Here is a 17,510-nt window from a genome sequence, read left to right on the forward strand (position 1 = left end):
CTCACCTTTAGTTCTTTGGAGATTGCCGTGGTCTGTGATTTACAGCCACATAGCATAACTCAGAGGACAGTTGATGGATGGGTCTTTGTGTTAGGGAGCCACTCACATTTTGATTACCAAGAGATAAATTAATGTTTAGAAGTGGTCTAAGAACTGTGACTTTTAGCACTGGCAGCTTCTTTTTCTACTCTCCCATGGTCACTATGGAAGCAGAAGGGGTCATACAGACTGAGAGCTGATTTGTCTTTTTTGAAGGCTTCTGAGAACAAAGAATCTATCACTTATTAGACAAAGTGCTGGTGGTCAGCTTCTCTGAATTTAGTTGGGCTGATCCCTGATTAGCATTCTGTTTCTAGGACTAAATGTGAAGCTTTTCTCACTTTAGGGCCCATCAGAATTTATGTTCCAGGTCATCCCCATTCTTCCCTGAGGCAGCAGAGTATGACTTGTGGAAGTTGTTTCTTATGTGGAATAAATCCTCTTTTCCTGTTATTTTAAAAAAATTTATATATATTAACTGAACAAAGAAAGCAGAAATATACATCTTAAGGATCTGTAGCTCATTCTTTTAGGACTAGGGAAGAGTTAGCAAATTAGGATGCTAATTATCTGTGTATAATAATGATAACTCATGTAGCACTTGATGGTTTCCAAAATGCTTTCTTCATGATAATCCTGTGAGGTAGGTGATGCAGATATTATCCTTATTTTACAGGTGAGGAATCTGAAGCTCCCAGAGGTTGTGACTTGCTCAGGCTAGCTAATTAATAGTGGAGACAGGAGTTGAATCCTGGTGTCCTGATCCTGAGCCCTCTATACCACCCTGCCTCTCTAGCTGGAGGAATTAGATAGGGGCTTAGGGTATTCAAGCAGTTATATCAGGGGTGGGGAACCTGCGGCCTTTGTTCTGTTTTATAGAACAAATCTTTTATTAAGGGGATGTGTTTTATGAAGTTTGGATTCAGTCAGAGGGCTGCATTTAAGGACCTAGAGGGCCACAGGCAGCCTGAAGGCCACAGGTTCTCCATCTCTGAGTTATGCCCTTCTGAAATATATGGACATTCATTTTGTACATCATTCATATTTTAATAGTTTATGTGCATCAGTAATTACTGGTGGGTTTGTTAACTTTTGCTTTTTATCAAATTTACTTAGCTGTAGAAATATACTAAAGAGTTAACTTTTAAAAATAACTTTGCTTTAGGAAGAAGATTGTGAAAAAGCCTTTTTCAAAATGGATAATGTGCTTATAGATGACAGGAGAATACATGTAGATTTTAGCCAGTCTGTTGCAAAAGTTAAATGGAGAGGGAAAGGTATGTTGTTTCTGTTCCTTTGTTTCTCTGCTTTTTAAAATGCAATATATATGGGTTCTTGGAATTTGGGCTATTAATAAGGAAATGAATCACATAACTTTTTCATTGACATAGATATTATCTAGAACCTGATGAGGTCTTTTCCTGATGGAGAACAATGTAATACTGTATGCGAGTGTTTTGCAGTCTGTTTATTCATGAATGCATTTATTCATAAATTAGTAAGACGAGTTATGTCTAAAGTTATTGTGCCAAATTATGCCAACTCTTTTTAAGGAACATACACGTTTTGTCTCCCCCTTTAATATTTTGTGTTGCAATATTCTCTTCAATCATTAGGTGGCAGCATCTGCCTGTATCAGTCCTGATTTCAGTCAAATTTGTAATAGAGAAATGAATTACTGTGACTTTTTCCAGTCCAAAGAATGATCTGCAGAAGCTAGGGATTCTGGGTTCTAGTCCTGGCTCTGCCACCATGTTGAGCAGGCCACTTAACTTCCCTTGGCTTGTTTCCTTGTGTGGAAAACAAGTGAGTTGAACTAGATTATTTTTAAGTCTGTTCTAGTTCTGAGTTTCTGTGTTTGACAAATGAAATTAATAAAAGAAGCATGTACTTTAGTTAAACTTCTGAGGGTTCTTTCATGGAGCGTTAGCAGTGCATTCTGTTTATTGAATTCTGTATTTGTGAACTAATCCAACCATCTCTTTTCTTTTCCTAATAAACAGGTGGGAAATATACCAAGAGTGATTTCAAGGAATATGAAAAAGACCAGGAAAAATCTAAATTTGCTCTCAAAGATAAAGTAAAACCCAAACAGGAGTATCCTTAATTACAGCTGGTTAGTTAACACTTACTGAGCACCCTCTCCATGCAGAATTCTAGGTATTGTGGAAAATTGCAAAAGAAATAGAAAACTTTTTTGCCACAAAGTTGTTTACAAAATTATAATTATGTTCAAAATTATTCTTTAAAAATCTTTTAATACTTAGGTTTTTTTTGACTAATAGTCAATATTACCAATAGTATGCTAGGAAAAGGTTGAAAGTTACTTTGAGTTTATTCCATTATCCTTAGTCAGAACCATACTTAGTCCTAGATAGAAGGGAACCCAACCTATTCACAAATGGCCAGCAGGGAAGACTTGTCTCCTTCAGACATTGATTATGACAGCAACTTTCATAGTCATCAAATTCTTTCTTCTGTCTAACCTTAACCCCTTATATTTTGACACATTTCCTTCTATTTTAGTCTTTATTGGAGATAGTGATTACGTGGTCATCATCTTCTGTTTAAAAATTCTTCATGTACTTGAGCTCCATTTCTGAATTTTATCATCCCCTTAATACATTGTCATCAATTGGTAATTATCATCATCACCACTATTATTGTGATAACTAGCAAGTATTTATTGAGCAAGTCAGTCAACATAATAGAATTAAAAGAAATTTAAAAAAATAAAAAATTAAGATTCTTCCAAGTTTTTGGTTGAGACAAGCAGGAAGCAATTCAACATGCTATTCATATTATGTCATTTTTGATTTACTTATGCCTTAACAGACTCATTATGAATCTATCGTTTCACACACTACACAGTTTGTTTTTTTGCATTCGCAAGTGAACGGTCTTTTTCTTTCCAGATTCCTATTAGCAAGACAGGTTCATTTTCCTATACATCATTTAAGCCTTTTTCTACCAAATATTTTTTGAAGGAAGATTTTTATCTGATGGACTTTTTGTTAAAAGCATTTATTGAATTCTTTTTGTCTGTAAAGCAGCGTAAGAAGTGCCGTAGCACTTGGCAGCTAGTTAGAGCACTTACTAAGTGCTTGTTGATTGATTGTAGGGAGAGAAAAGCACAACTAGAAAATCAGGATGGAAATGCTGTCATAGTAAGATTGACTAAAAAATAATCATTTTTAGTCAGGAAAATGCAAAAGATTGATGGGGATATCAGGATCTCAAAATCATCGAAGATATGTACCAGGGGTTCTTTGCTTTCAATGTGTCATAGGCTCCTGTGGCAGTCTGGTGAATCCTGTGGAACCCTTCTCAGGATAACAGTTTTTAAATGCATTAAAACAAAATATGCAGGATTAAAAAAGAAGCCAATTATTTTGAAATAAAGATGTAATTGGGGTTTATTTGTTGTTTTCATCCAAGCTCATGGGCTCTGAAGTCTATCCATGGATGAAAGGTTAGGAATTCCTGATGTAGAGTGAACTTGGAAATCTATAGCATATTTTTAAATATGAAAGCTAGTGGAAATACTGTGAGTTTGAAAGAGGTAAATTTAGGTTAGGGCAAATAAAATGTCCTAACTAATTTGTATAGCTTGTCGAGACCATCAGTAGCTTTTAACCCACGTACCTATTTTTTCATTTTCATACAGTCATTATGAAAGTGATATATACAATGTTGAGAGTACCCTTGATGAAAATATGAGAAAGGAATAGGCAAGCTTTCACAAATAGTTCTCTTGAACAGACCACATTTTTACAACCATACTATGTGTTTATCCTTTGTTGATTACCTAAAAAAAAATGACTTGGAAGCATAAATGTAGCCTTAATGGCTTCTCCTCTAGTCATTATCTTTTTAATATGTTAAGACCACACAAAATTCTTTGATAAGTGCAGCCATAGAGGGAATTTTGTTTAGTGTCCCTTTGATTATTAATGTCAAATGAAGCATAAAATAGGGAGACATTTCCCAGAAAGCCACAGAAGCTGTCCTTTGCAGTTTCCAAACAGGATAGCGATTTGGGGGGGGGGGGCTAGGCAATGGGCTTAAGTGACCTACCCAGGGTCACACAGCTAATAAGTGTTAAGTATCTGAGGTCACATTCGAACTCAGGTCCTCCTGACTCCAAGGCCAGAACTCTACCGTGCCACCTAGCTGCCCCAGGATAGCGATTTTTTTTTGTTTTTGTTTTTGTTTTTGTTTTGCTTTTTAGGCAGTTAGGGTTAAGTGACTTGCCCAGGGTCACACAGCTGGTAAGTATCAAGTGTTTTGGTCTAAGGCCGGATTTGAACTTAGGTCCGCCTTACTTCAGGGCTGGTGCTCTAGCCACTGCGCCACCTAGCTGCCCTGAGGATAGCGATTTCTTAGAGGCAGTTAGGTCCTCTAACGTTTGTTCTTGCTTGCATATGATATTATCTTGGTTACAGTAAGCTTTCAGGGCCTTTTTAATGAGGTTCAGGATTTATCAAAAGAAATAAGGAAACAAAATGGATTAAAAATGCTTGTTGTTCAGATTATGACATGAGTGTTGAAGGCCAGTGTTTTGTGTTCATACATCAGTGCACATATCTGGGATAAGCACTGTGGATGGACAATGAAGTGATCCCAAAATCAAATAGAAGGAAGAGAGTGGTCTGAGCTGGATTTAGGAAATTATATAGTTCTTTTAATGATAGCAAGCTACTCTTTGGTATAAAGGCCAGTCTTTTCAACACATATTCTCTTAGTAGTGCTCTTTGATTACAAATATTGGAACACCACAGTCCTTGAGAAATCAAAGGTTCAGGTGACCTAAAAGCCAATGGAGAGATGTGTGGTAGACCTAAGCAGTCTTATAGTATGTTCCATTGGTAACCTGTGTTGTCATGGATATGTACGATTGGAAAAGGTGGGATCATCATAGTGCAGATGAGAAGGCTGACAGCCTGAGGGCTTTGCTGATACCATGAAATGTAAAAAGATCTAGAGGTAGGCCCTCAGAATGTTGGGTAGATCTTTTGTGGAGGGTCTTACGGAGAACATGAGCAAGAGAAGCAGAAATACCACATGCATGGGTTGTGATCTACACTAGTGAAAGGACACATTGAAGAGATCACATATCCTTTGTTATATAAATAATACATTTAAGGCACTTGTTTCCATTAGAGGGGATAGAAGTTTTTTAAAAATGTAATAAAAAGATTAAAGAAAGGTTTAGATAAATTCAGAGGTATTTTGTTAAAGGAAGCGAGGGCATGTTTGAAGGATAGAGATCTAACTTTCTGAGGATAACATGAAGGATAGCCCTGCTTTTTAAAAAATATCTTTTGATTTCACTAGGAAGATAGGTTTGACTCAGTATGACATTTCTTAAATTTGTATGAAAACAAACATAACATTGCTTATTGAGGAATTTATAATCTAATGTTATAGATTGAAGGATTGGGGCAAGCATTTTTAAGTGTGATTGTATTTATGTACATACACCTGGAATTTATATTATCTGCCCGTGCAAATGTGTCATTAGAATTCAAGGTAAATATCTGATTATACCAACAGATTAGGGGATGGGGAGAAGTGAATTTGTTATGAAATTTGATTGCTTTAGGTGTTTTTGAGCAATGCCAGTGGAGAAGAGACTTAGGTTAGTAATTAGAGAGCCCAAAGGTCTAGTTTTGTTAGGCCTGGAGAGGAGGTGAGGTTCTGCAAATGGTCTCAGGCAAAGTATAGAGGGAGGAGAACATAGTTTTAACCTCCCTGAAACAGACCAGAGAGAATGGAGGTGGGAGGGAAATTTTGTAGACAAGCCTTGTGGAATTAAAAAATGAAGGAAAAGGGTAGCTTTTAAACCATGTCATTTCTGAGATGAATCATTAGATCAGTGGAAGCCTAGCATATTTGTGGCAGAATACAGACAGGTACTCAAGGGAAAGGTTGGGAAGGGAAATAGGTAGCTCTGTTATATTTGCCCCTGAGTGGTGATATGACATTTCAGAAAAAGGGCTTGCCACAGAGGAACCAGCAGTTTCAAGGTGTCTGATTTATTTGGAGATAGTTAGGATTCTGGCCCTTTATAGTGGTGACCTGCAATGTCAGGGGACATACTCAGAAGAGCATCTTCCACAGTTTTTTGCATTTAACATTATTTTTTGTTTTGTTTTTGCTTTTTGGTGAGGCAGTCAGGTTAAGTGACTTGCCCAGGGTCACACAGCTAGTAAGTATCAAGTGTCTGAGGCCAGATTTGAACTCAGGTCTTCCCGACTCCAAGGCCAGAGCTCTATCTACTGTGCTACCTTGCTGCCCCCATTTAAAATTATTCTAATAACCCGTAGTTCCTAACAGGAAATATTGACTCCCTTTTTAGAGGATTCACTAAGGAGTACAGTAACCTCCATGTCCACTGACTATGTAATGGTAGAAAATGCTGGCTGAGATTGTTTTTAGAGAAATTTTTTTGACTTATTACCTTTAGAACTTAGTTGCTTTGGCAACCTCATTTGGTCCCTGAAGTCGTGTGTTTTAAGAGATGACTAGCTCTCAAAACTACCCTTAACTATATACTTTAGTGCAAAATATGATCTTGTGCTAGATGAAGAAACAGAAGACTCTAAATCAGGTCATTCACATTCAAGTAAGAAACATAAGAAGAAAACTCGTCACTGCTCTGAAGAGGATTATACAACTGTGAAAAATTCTAAGGTATTTCTAATTCAGTTCCCCTTTGTGCTTAGCTTACAGAAAGCTAGATACTTAATCTCAAAATAGTAACTTATTCACTTCACTACTGCTTTCATTGGTGGTTAGGAAGGATACAGTTCTGAACATCAATTTACATCACAGGCTTACAAACACATAATGGTTGGTGTGTTTGAGTGCTTAATCTGTGGGGTGCTGTGTCAGAAATTGTAAATGGCTGTTTTGTACCTAATATTTCACCTAGCAAGTGTCAACAGGCAATCATAACTTCATGAAACTTACCTGAAAACCAGGTAAATCAACATGCACGTGGAACCCAAAGAGTTCACAATAATATAGAAGTCTGCGTTTTTATGACAGCAGGACAAAGGAAGGAGATACCAGAAATCTCCATCTAAAGGGGCGTGGCATGGGAAGAGGAAAGGTGCAGTAAGGTAGGAAAAAGACAAAACCCCTCCCAAAGGGGAGGGGCAAGGTGACAGCAAAAGCCACTTTCTTTCTCCTTGGGAGTTGCTAGACCGTGAAGATATAATGGTCTGCTGATCTGCCAGGGGCCCACCTGCACATGCCTGGTACAGACTCTCTGGGGCCTATATTGACTCCCAAGGACACACAGGGAATCCGCCTTGGGATGCAGACAATGCGTCATGTCAGCTCAGGATGGGGTGGTGCTGGGGAGTTGTGGGGGCTTTGTCCTTGACACTTGGAGGGTCCCCTGCATATTATGGGTCCAGTGTTTATAGAAAACATGACAACTCAAAAAGACAATTTTGGAGGGCCCCTTAATAGCAGAAGCTGGAGTGAGTTGGGCTATAGATTGACATTTTCCCACATCAAAAACAATTGCGAATGCTGAAAACATTCTCATTTGTGATTTTTAATTCCTCTCTACATATAAAGTCCAGCATTCAAATGTCTAGAGAAAGACGAGCACAGAAGGTTATATTTAACTATATCACATATTTGAAACAAACGTAACACTCATGAGAGGTAGTATAGTATTACTGGTAGAGAGGAGGCCTCAAAGTCAAAAAGCTCTGCTTCTGACACTTTGACTATGTACCTGACTATGGTAAACCATTTAATCTCTCATGCTCCAGGCAATTCTCTAAGGCTTTATGTTGCAGGAAAGGTAGCAATCTGTATTGATAAAAGGACTGTCCTCACTTGAGAGTTCTCTATACCAAAGACATCACAGGACTAGTCCCTATCACTAACATACTCATAGAACCTATTTTTCCCATTCTCAGAACCTTTTTTCTTGCCCTGGTTAGGACAACAAAAGGATTCATGAAAGAAAATAGTTTATAAATGAAAGGCATGCCGCTCTTTATTTTTCTTACTTATTATTTTTATTCAACCTTGATGTGTATGGCTCTCTGTAACAAATAACACAACAGTTCGCATTTGAAAAATGTGGTACGAGTTAGAAATGGAAATCTGATACTTTTTTCATCATACTTCAAAACACTACTTCAAAGTATTATAGTTTAAATAAAATTAGCAAAAACAGTATTTAAGAAATATGTTTTGAGCGCCTACTATGCATAGAGACTACGTTAGGCTCTTGAATATAGAGATGAGTAAGTGGTGTTTTCCACCTTCAAGGCAGTTATAATGTAGTAGGAGAAATAAAATGTATATGAATAATTTCAAGGTTGTATGTGGTAAGTAAATAAGAGTGGCATAAAAGGACTCTAGGAATTTGGTAAATTTAATGAAAGAGATGGTATTTGAAGGACTGATATAATTTTGAAAAGCAGAAATGGAGGGAAGACCTTTTAGTCATAGGAAAGAGAATGAGTTTAGGACCCTAGGATTTAGAGCTGGAGGGATCTTAGAGAGCTTGTCTGCCTCCCTTATTTTGTAAATGAGAATTGGAGGTGTGACTTGCCCCAGGTCATATAGCTATGTATTAGCCGAGCCAGGATTTGAAACCAAGTTCTCCTACTCCAAATCTAATGTTATTGCTTCTAGTCCACCTATGTGGGAAAGTCCAATCCAAGTGTGTTCAGGGAACAATGAATAATCCACTTGGTCTGAAATATAAAACGTATGTAAGGGAGTGGTAAGAGATGAGATGGAAAAGTAGGTGCCAGTCTATCACGTTTGTACTTCGTTTTATAGAAATTCATTGAAGGTTTTAGGGAAGGGGAATGACATAACTGGAGTTGTGCTTTAGGAAAAGTAATGTTGTCTGCTAATGTTTGATATGTATGAATGGGGAACACCCTAGATCAGATTGTAAATGAGGCCAACAAGGACAAAATTCTAATATATATGAGTCTGTAATGAACAGAGGCCTAAATACTGATCAAGTGGTGTACGTAAAGGCTTAAGACATTTAGACTAACAAATTATTTATAACCTGCAAATTCTTTTTCTGTTGTGAATTTCTTTGACACTATTATTTTATCCCTTATAACCTCTCAGTGACATTTATAATCGTTCTCTGTTGGTATGGGAAGAAGAGTATTAGCCAGTTGTGCTGTTTCTATTAGCTTAGGTAATTATGTCATTTAGTAGAAATAAGAGTGGTAAGTACTTAATCTCTTAGTTTTTTTCCTCTTTGTAAATGGCAGTGTGGCTAAATTTTTTGACAGCAGAAGAATTGCTAGTAGGTTTCTCTGTTTTTCTCCTTTTGACAAAATTCAGTATTAGCATTAGAAATTTTACTGAGCCTACATTTGTGTGTTAATTAAAATAAAGTAAGAGTCTAGGAAAATTATTTAGTCATTAAAGGGAATTTTGAACACCCAAGTAATTGACATTATCATCCCTGTCTCACATGATGAGGTGACACTAATGCCTTTTCACACACAAGTGATCCTGTTCTATCCTGTCTCCTCCAGCAGATTGCCCACTTTATCAACCCCACTCTTTCACTTATCTTTGCTTATTCTCATTTGTTCTCCTTGGCTTTCCTATTACTTACAAATACGCCCATGTCTTCCTCATCAAAAAACCTCACTTGATCCATCCATCCCCAATAGCTGTCATACTACGTGTCTTCTCCATTTTGTGGCTAAACTCCTCGAGAAAGCTGTCTACAATCAGTGCCTCCTCTTTCTGTTCTTTCCCTCTCTTAACTCTCTGCAGTCTGACTTCTAACCTCATCATTCAACTTGCTCTCTCAAAAGTTACAAAGATATCTTAATTACCAAGTCTAAAGATCTTTGTCTTCGTCCTATTTGACCTCTCCGCAACCTTTGATGCTGTTATTCATCATTTTCTTCTGGGTACTCCCAGCTCTAGGTTTTCATGATGCTACTTTCTCTTGGTTCTCCTCCTACCTGTCTGATCGCTCCTGAGTCTCCTTGGCTGGATCTTCATGCACATCACACACATGCAACATGGGTGTTCCCAAAGCTGTATCCTGAGCCCTCTTCTCTTTTTCTCTCTATACTATTTCACTTGGTGATCTCATCATTTTCCATGGATTCAATTATCATCTGTATGCTGATGATCCTCAGATCTATTTGTCTAGCCATAACCTCTCTATTGATCTCCAACTGATTTTGCTTCTTTAACAAGACATCTTGATCTAGATGTTCTGTAGACATCTAAAATTAAACTCATCTTTCCCCCTAAACCTTCTACTTGCAAATTTCCTTATTACTGTCAAGCGTACCATCTTCTTCCCAGTCACCCAGGTATCATCCTCAACTTCTCACTGTCTGTCACCCCACCCCACCCCCATATATCCAGTTTGTTACCAAGGACTTGATTTCACTTTCTTAAATCTTGTATACATCCCTTTCTCTCCTCTGACAGTGCCACCACCCTAGCGCAGCCCCCATTACCTCATGCCTCGACTATTGTAATAGCCTGGTGGTTGATCTTCCTGCCAAATGTCTTTCTTCATTCCAGTCCATCCTTCTTTCAATTGTCAGTGATTTTCCTAAAGCTACCATCTGACCATGTCACCATCCCTTGTTCAGTCAACTCCAGTGGCTCCCTATCAACTCCATGATCAGATATAAAATCCTCTGGCATTCAGAGCTTTCATAACCAGCTTCCTCTCCCCTCCCCCAAATTCCAAACTTCTTATACCTTCCTCCCCACCCCACACCCCCCTTATGTACTCTGCAATCTAGTGACAATGGCGTCCTTGGTTTTCCTTGAATAAGATCCTTCATTTCCCGATTTCAGGCATTAAATGTTTATTGACTGATATCCACATGTAATTCATATTTTCCTATTCTTTCTTATTTTAATTGATGAGAATGGTTTTGTAAGAATGTTTTGACTCATATTTTCAGGTCTTTTTATTTGTTTTCTTAACTTTGACATTCAATTCGAAAACCCATATAATTTAATTTTTCCACCCCATGCCTACATTCTGAAGGTGGTTAAGATATTGAAATTATTTTCACCCATGTTACAGGAAATGAGTCTTAGGTAGTAGGGTCACATGGCACGATAGGGTGATGATACAGTAATGAGTTATAATTCCCTGTTGTGGTTTTCATGTTTCATTGCTTGCACTTGTAGGGGTTTGCTTTTCTTTTTGTTTGGGCCTCCATTTTTATCTCTGTAAAATCCTGAGGTAGAGTAGCTTTTGAATAGCTTATAGTTGTATGTGTAAGTGGTATGTCTCTACCCTGATTTTTGACTGTAAACCAAACTTTTTTTTTGTTTAAAATTTGTAGAGTACCTTGGATGGGGCAGTTTAATTTTGCCACCTCATATTTTGATAATCTTTTTGTATGCTTTTTTTTTTTACTTTATTCATTATTATATGTCTGGGTCACTAATGAATTTATTTTACTGGACTATATGTATTATGGATTTTTTGTGGGGGTAGTGGGAGGGAGAGATATAAATGCTTAAGAGAGAGGAGAGGACTAAAAAGGAAGTGACAAAGAAATTGTTATGCTGCTTTATGTATTGAAATTGATTAAAGAGCTACTTAACAAGTTGAATTAGTTGTATGATATTTGGAATTGTGCTTTTAATAAAAGATTTTTACAAGTTTTTAAGAAGAAAAGTGACAGCTAGTTTCAGGAAAAGTAGGAGAAAAAGAGACATTTAGTTATTCCAGACAGCTTCCAGAAGTGTGAAGATCTCATATGAGGCCTTGAGAATGGTTGGGCTGGTTAAAACCTAAGGCTTGCTAAAAATTATCCCCAGCATTTCCTGTCAATTCAGGAACAGCATTAAAAAAAAAAAGAAAAAGAAATTCCCTGTTCATAATATTCTTTAGCCAAATATTTATCCATGGCATCCTGGGTTATATCTTTGTAAATTGTTAACAGTTCCTTATATATTTTAAATACTACACTTTTATGTATCATATTTGCTATAAGTACTTTTCTTAATCTGTTATTTGCCTTTTTCTTTTTCTGAGTTATTTCCCTGTTGTGATCATTTATTATCTTAACAAAATCTATAAAGCATAGCATTACTTCCAGTTTAGCCAGTATACTTCCTATCACATTTATACCTAGGGAGAGATGTATAAAAAACCTTTAAATAACCAAAGAATATTTATTTGCCTTTGTGGGGTAAACTGTCTCAAAAATGGGGGAAAAAAGTGCTAAGCACACAGTAGGCATTCAAATATTTGTTGAACTGAATTGAAATTTGGGTTTTGGGGTGTTTTATTTTTTAACATCTGTAATATCTATAATGTTAAAAAATGTTGGTATCTTTTGTACTTGTCACCTTTATTTCCCAATGTCTCTCTCTCCCTCCCCTATCCAGAGGGACCTCTCTTATAACAACTTTATTTTAATTATTGTTCAGAATCTACACTTTTTTCCAGTGTAGTCAGTCATGAGGATTTGTTTGGTTAATTCATTCTGAATTCCCTTCCTCATCATTCAAAGTGGTATTGTGGAGTCAGCTGGCTGTCCCTGATAAGTTCAGCTTTTCATATTTTCCAAAGACAGAAATAATGACTCATTTACCTTGTGCTTTAATTTAAAATGTATAGAATTCTTTCTTCACTACAACCCTGCAAGGTAGGCAGTGCCAGTCTTATGTCTCCTATCTTGCAGATGAAAAACCTGAGGCTGAGAGGTTGTGGAGTAAGTAAGTGGCAGAGAGACTCTTTCCTTTGACTTTTCACTGCCTGGCCATCTTCTCGGCAGTCACCCTGACACTTGCTACCTGGAAGCTTTGACTCTTTCAGGATGGCTGCAGCTCTGCTACCTCATTGGTGAATGCATCTTGTGGCCTCTCAGATCTAGGCTGACTCTAGCTGTGCTTCACTCTGTTCTGGGCCATCTTCTCTGATGCAGCTTTGTCACTTGTGCATGTACCTGGGCCTCTTCCCATTTTCCAGTTCAGGAACCCTAATCAGTACTACCAGTACTACCATTGCTGCTGGAAGAGTTGTGTCAGTGAGCTCCCCTGTGGCTTTATTACCAGCCTCGCAGCTTTGCAAACCAAAATACCCCTTCCTGGCCTCCAGTGCACTCTCTGTGTTGTGTCTTCTCTTCATAGATAACTCTTTGAGGCCAAGGACTAGCTTCATGTTTCTGTTTGTATCCTGCCATTTAGCAACGTGTGGCACAGAGCAAGTGCTAACTCTTACCTAAGCTGTCATAACTTTCTGTTAAGGTAATTTGTTAGAATGTTGCTCGAATCAGCAACTGAAATCATCACATGACATCTGTGCCATGTGACAACATCTTCCAAACTGATCTCCTTACCTATAACCTTGGCCTCTGTCTGACCAATTCTACATAATAGTTCCAGACTAAAAGTGTTCATTGCCCCATTTATCAACGTTCAACAAGAGCTTCCCAACAATCTCTACTCAACCTACCTGTCATCCTGTCTCCCTCACTGCTCCCCAAGATGAACTTTTTATTCCAGTTCGACAAAGACTAAACATCTGTGTTTAGAACCTTGGGGATGATAAGAAGCTATATGAGATACAATCTCTACTGTCAAGAACTGATCACGTGTGCGCATGTGCATGCATGCGTACACACACACACCCCCACACACCCACACACACACACCCCATTACAATGACTATTTCTTTGGCTTTGTATCTGTATGTTCTCTCAATCTCAGAAGCCTCCTTCTTTCTCTCAGCAAACCAGTACAGCTAGAATAAGTAGAGATACTGTGAGTGAGAATAAATCTTTGTACCAAATATCTGTGATAAAATTTTCATTTCAAAAAAAAAGATTATACAAAGGTATACGACTAAGATATGTGGTCAAAATATTCAATGACTGCAATAACATAAAGGAAAACAACACCAGAAGACTAAATTCCAGTGAGCAATCATGGTCCCAGAGAGCAGATGTTATAACACACACTGTCTGTTCAGTAGATAAGTGGGGGATAACTGGTGTGGAATGGATTGTTTAGGTGTGGTCATAAAGTGGGTTGGTTTTGCTTAAGTGTTTTTCTTGTTTTGAGGGGAGGGGGTCTATGAGAGGGAATATCCAGAAATGACTATCATTTAAAAAACAAAAGGTATCAATAAAACTAAATAGATACTTATTATAAGAACCTAATGTAGTTTATGATTTATGATTGTTTATTCTTATATGTATATTTGAATATTTGCTGATGTTTACCAAGTTGAGGATACATTTTTAAATGCATAAAAAATTTTAAAAACCAGGTTTAAAAAATGATTCTTTGTACAAAGAATTGATATTTTCACACTACATATTCTAGGTAAAATATAAAATTTCCTTTCTCTGTGACTTCTATACATTTTTGGACATTTTCCAGATCAGAACAGAAGAAAATTTATTTATTCATTCATTCATTTATTTATTTTTTGCTTTTAGGCAATTGGTGTTAAGTGACTTGCCCAGGGTCACACAGCTAGCAAGTGTCAAGTATTTGGTCAGAGGCCGTATTTGAAGTCCTCCTGATTTCAGGGCTGGTGCTCTATCCACTGCGCCACTTAGCTGCCCCAGAAGAAAATTTATGTGAGCACTTTGTGTCATTTCTAGGAATTCTGTAGAATTCTAGAATTTGTTTTGGCAGAGGAGAAAAATAGGAATGTAGATATAAAAAAGGAAAAGGATCTTCCTTCAGAAGGTCACCACAGGTGGTAAATTGGGAACTGAGATTCAAACCTAAAATCTCTTACTTCAGATTCTCCTTTCACTACATCACACTGAAAATTGTGTGAAAGGACTGAAATGGGATTATAGGGCTGACAGTCTTAACTGCTTGGGGGCACTGAGAGGTTAGGCGGCTTTCCTAGGGACACACACCTAGTGTGTGTCAGACTCTTCCACTCTTCCAGCCAGGTTTTCCTGTGCATAATGCTGTATCTCTCTCTCCACTACACCATGCTGCCTGTATTTTAAACCTTATATTGCTATAACCCTGTCCACTTTTATGATCATTGCCAAGTTCTTTCGGATTGTTTTATAAAGCACAGAAATAGGATGTAAAGGAAAGTTTTCAGCTTTTGTGTGAAATCACTCAACACTATCCAGAAGCCTTAGATTGCCACAGTGTTCTTGATTTTAAGCTTTGACATGTATTTCTACTTTAATGTAAACACTTCAAGGACAGATATCCCCATGGAAGCAGTAATCATGGGATTCCCATGGTCAGAATAAATCAAGAGGAAGGCAGTCTTGACTGGAGGTGGCATTTCAGCAGCTCTCTGTTAGAGGAAGAAGAGAGAACCATAACCTTTTCAATTCTTAGCTACTTTGCTGAGATTTTAAAATTTAATTGGAGTAGAAGCTGGGAAAGGACTAGAGAGAGAAGGTTCTTTATCATTTGTCCCACTCTCCCTTTTATTCTGTGATGTGAAGCTCTTCACAGGATGTTCCAGGAAAGAGAAATTGTTTGCTCTGACAGATATACCTCATAAGAAGCAAAGGAGGAATCCCTCTTTTAACAAATACCTAGAAAAGCTTGTACTTTTGTTGTAAAGACTGGTACTCATTTAAATTTAGCAGTCTAGTTCTTAATTTTAGGTGTTGATTCTTTATTGAAATTATTTACAAATGAGAACTAAAATTTGTCAGATTTTTCTCTTTGTCGATGTATACCTGAAATCTGACCTCTGACATTTACTAGCTGGGTGGCTGTGGGCAAGTCACTTCATCTCTTTGCGTCTCAGTTTTCATATCTGTAAAATGGGGATATTAGTAGCACTTCCAGGGGTATTATGATGATCAAGTGAAACGACGCATGTAAACACTTTGTAAAGCTAAAGTTACACAAATGCTAGTTGTGATTATTATTGTTGTCATTGTTATAGTTACTATTGGCATTGATAGAAGAGCATATTTAGCAATGTTAATATCTACATCTGAGTCATTCTTTGCTAGTTCTCATTGAGTCCCTGTTAACAAAGCCCATATGAAAAATACCACTATTCTATGGTGGTGGTATATTTCTGAGAGCCATGGAACATGGCGGTCTCTGAAGAATTCAAAGTGAACATCACACAGGAGGCAACAGAGGCAGATGGTAGGTATGAACAGGCTGCGACGACGTATTCAGTGTCGAGCTGTGAAGAGCAAGCTGAAAAAGTGATGTCAGGGAAATGTGTGACAGCAGGAGAAAATGCTAGACTGACGTGACTTCAGGAGAAAGTGAGGGAAGCCTCCAGCACATTGAATGCACCCTCCTTGGCAAATTGGTGGAAGGATCTGGAGTCACAGAGGATGTGCAGGCATTGATAGGTTGAATATGCATCAGTGGAGAAAACTTCCCAGTGAAGGAGCTCATCTCTCTTTTTGAACATTGGGTACTGTAGATAGTGTCCACCAAATGAACTGTTACTGCTCCTGTCAGCTTCTCACTTTTCTTTTGACAGGATTCCAACTGGGACGGGCATCATAGGAGACATGAAGAGGAGTATTGTAAAGAGAAGCAGAAGAGTGAAAAAAGCAAGAGACCTCAAAGCCGCAGCCGCAGTCGATCTCGGGACAAAGACGTCTACCATAGCAACAGTAAATGTAAACACCAAACAGAATCCCATGAAAGAGAAAGGAATAAAAAGAGAGACAGAAGCAGAAGCCCAAAGAAAGTCAGAGACAAAGAAAGATCTAAGTACAGATGAAGGAAGATACATCAGAAAATGGCTTTTAAATTTTCTCTAGTGTGACTTATCATGCTAACTAAGGATTTGTATAGCCCTGAATCAGAGAAGTCAGAGACTGTTCTTATCTTTTATTTGCTTAAATCTTTCATTGGAGGTTTCTAGACATTTTCAATTAATAAAAAGTATACAGGACAGTGAAAGGCTCAATAAAAGATTTTTAAATTTTTCTTTGGTACGTTAACTAATTTAGTTAATAATAATAATGATAATAATAGCTGGCATTTACATGGTACATACATGCCAGGCACTGTGCTAATAAGTGCTTTACTTACAACAGCCTTACAACAACCCTGAGAAATCAGTACTTTTATTATCCCCATTTTTGTAGAAGAAGAAACCATGGCAAACAGGTTAAGTGACTTGCCCAGAGTCACACAGCTACTAAATGTCTAAGGTCAGGTTTGAACCCAGGTTTTTCTGATTCCAAGCCCAGAGCTCTCTCCTCTGTGCCACATAAATAATGGGGATACAAGGACGAAAATGAAATAAGCAATTCCTGCCCTCAAGGAGCGTACAGTCTTGTGAGAGTGAACATGTACACATATAAATATATACAAAACAAATATAAGGTAATTTTGGTGGGGTGGAATTGTATTTGGGGGGAATCAGGAAGGACCTAATATAGGAGGCAGCAATCCAAGTGAGCTTTGAACCAAACTAAGGATGCTAAGAACAAAGTGAAGAGAGAGTGCATTATGAGCTTGGGGGTGGTAACAGCGTGGAT

At 37.7% G+C, this 17,510-nt stretch overlaps 1 protein-coding gene across 3 annotated transcripts in view; it reads left to right on the forward strand.

The window, feature by feature from the left end:
- PPIL4 (peptidylprolyl isomerase like 4) overlaps positions 1 to 16,952 on the forward strand; it is a 37,948-nt gene extending 20,996 nt beyond the window's left edge. For 2 of the 3 annotated variants that reach the window (XM_020986587.2, XM_078155076.1), the window contains 4 exons: positions 1,205 to 1,316; positions 2,043 to 2,136; positions 6,603 to 6,735; positions 16,499 to 16,952. In XM_020986587.2, the coding sequence (XP_020842246.1) occupies positions 1,205 to 1,316; positions 2,043 to 2,136; positions 6,603 to 6,735; positions 16,499 to 16,744 (585 nt within the window). In that variant the 3' untranslated portion in view covers positions 16,745 to 16,952. The remainder of the gene's footprint in view (positions 1 to 1,204; positions 1,317 to 2,042; positions 2,137 to 6,602; positions 6,736 to 16,498) is intronic. The other variant, XM_078155077.1, reaches the window with a different exon arrangement.
- The last annotated feature ends 558 nt before the right edge of the window (positions 16,953 to 17,510 follow it).

The sequence above is a fragment of the Phascolarctos cinereus genome, unplaced genomic scaffold (assembly GCF_003287225.1).
Source record: "Phascolarctos cinereus isolate Bilbo 61053 unplaced genomic scaffold, phaCin_HiC Scaffold_5;HRSCAF=322, whole genome shotgun sequence".
Taxonomy (NCBI): Eukaryota; Metazoa; Chordata; class Mammalia; order Diprotodontia; family Phascolarctidae; genus Phascolarctos; species Phascolarctos cinereus.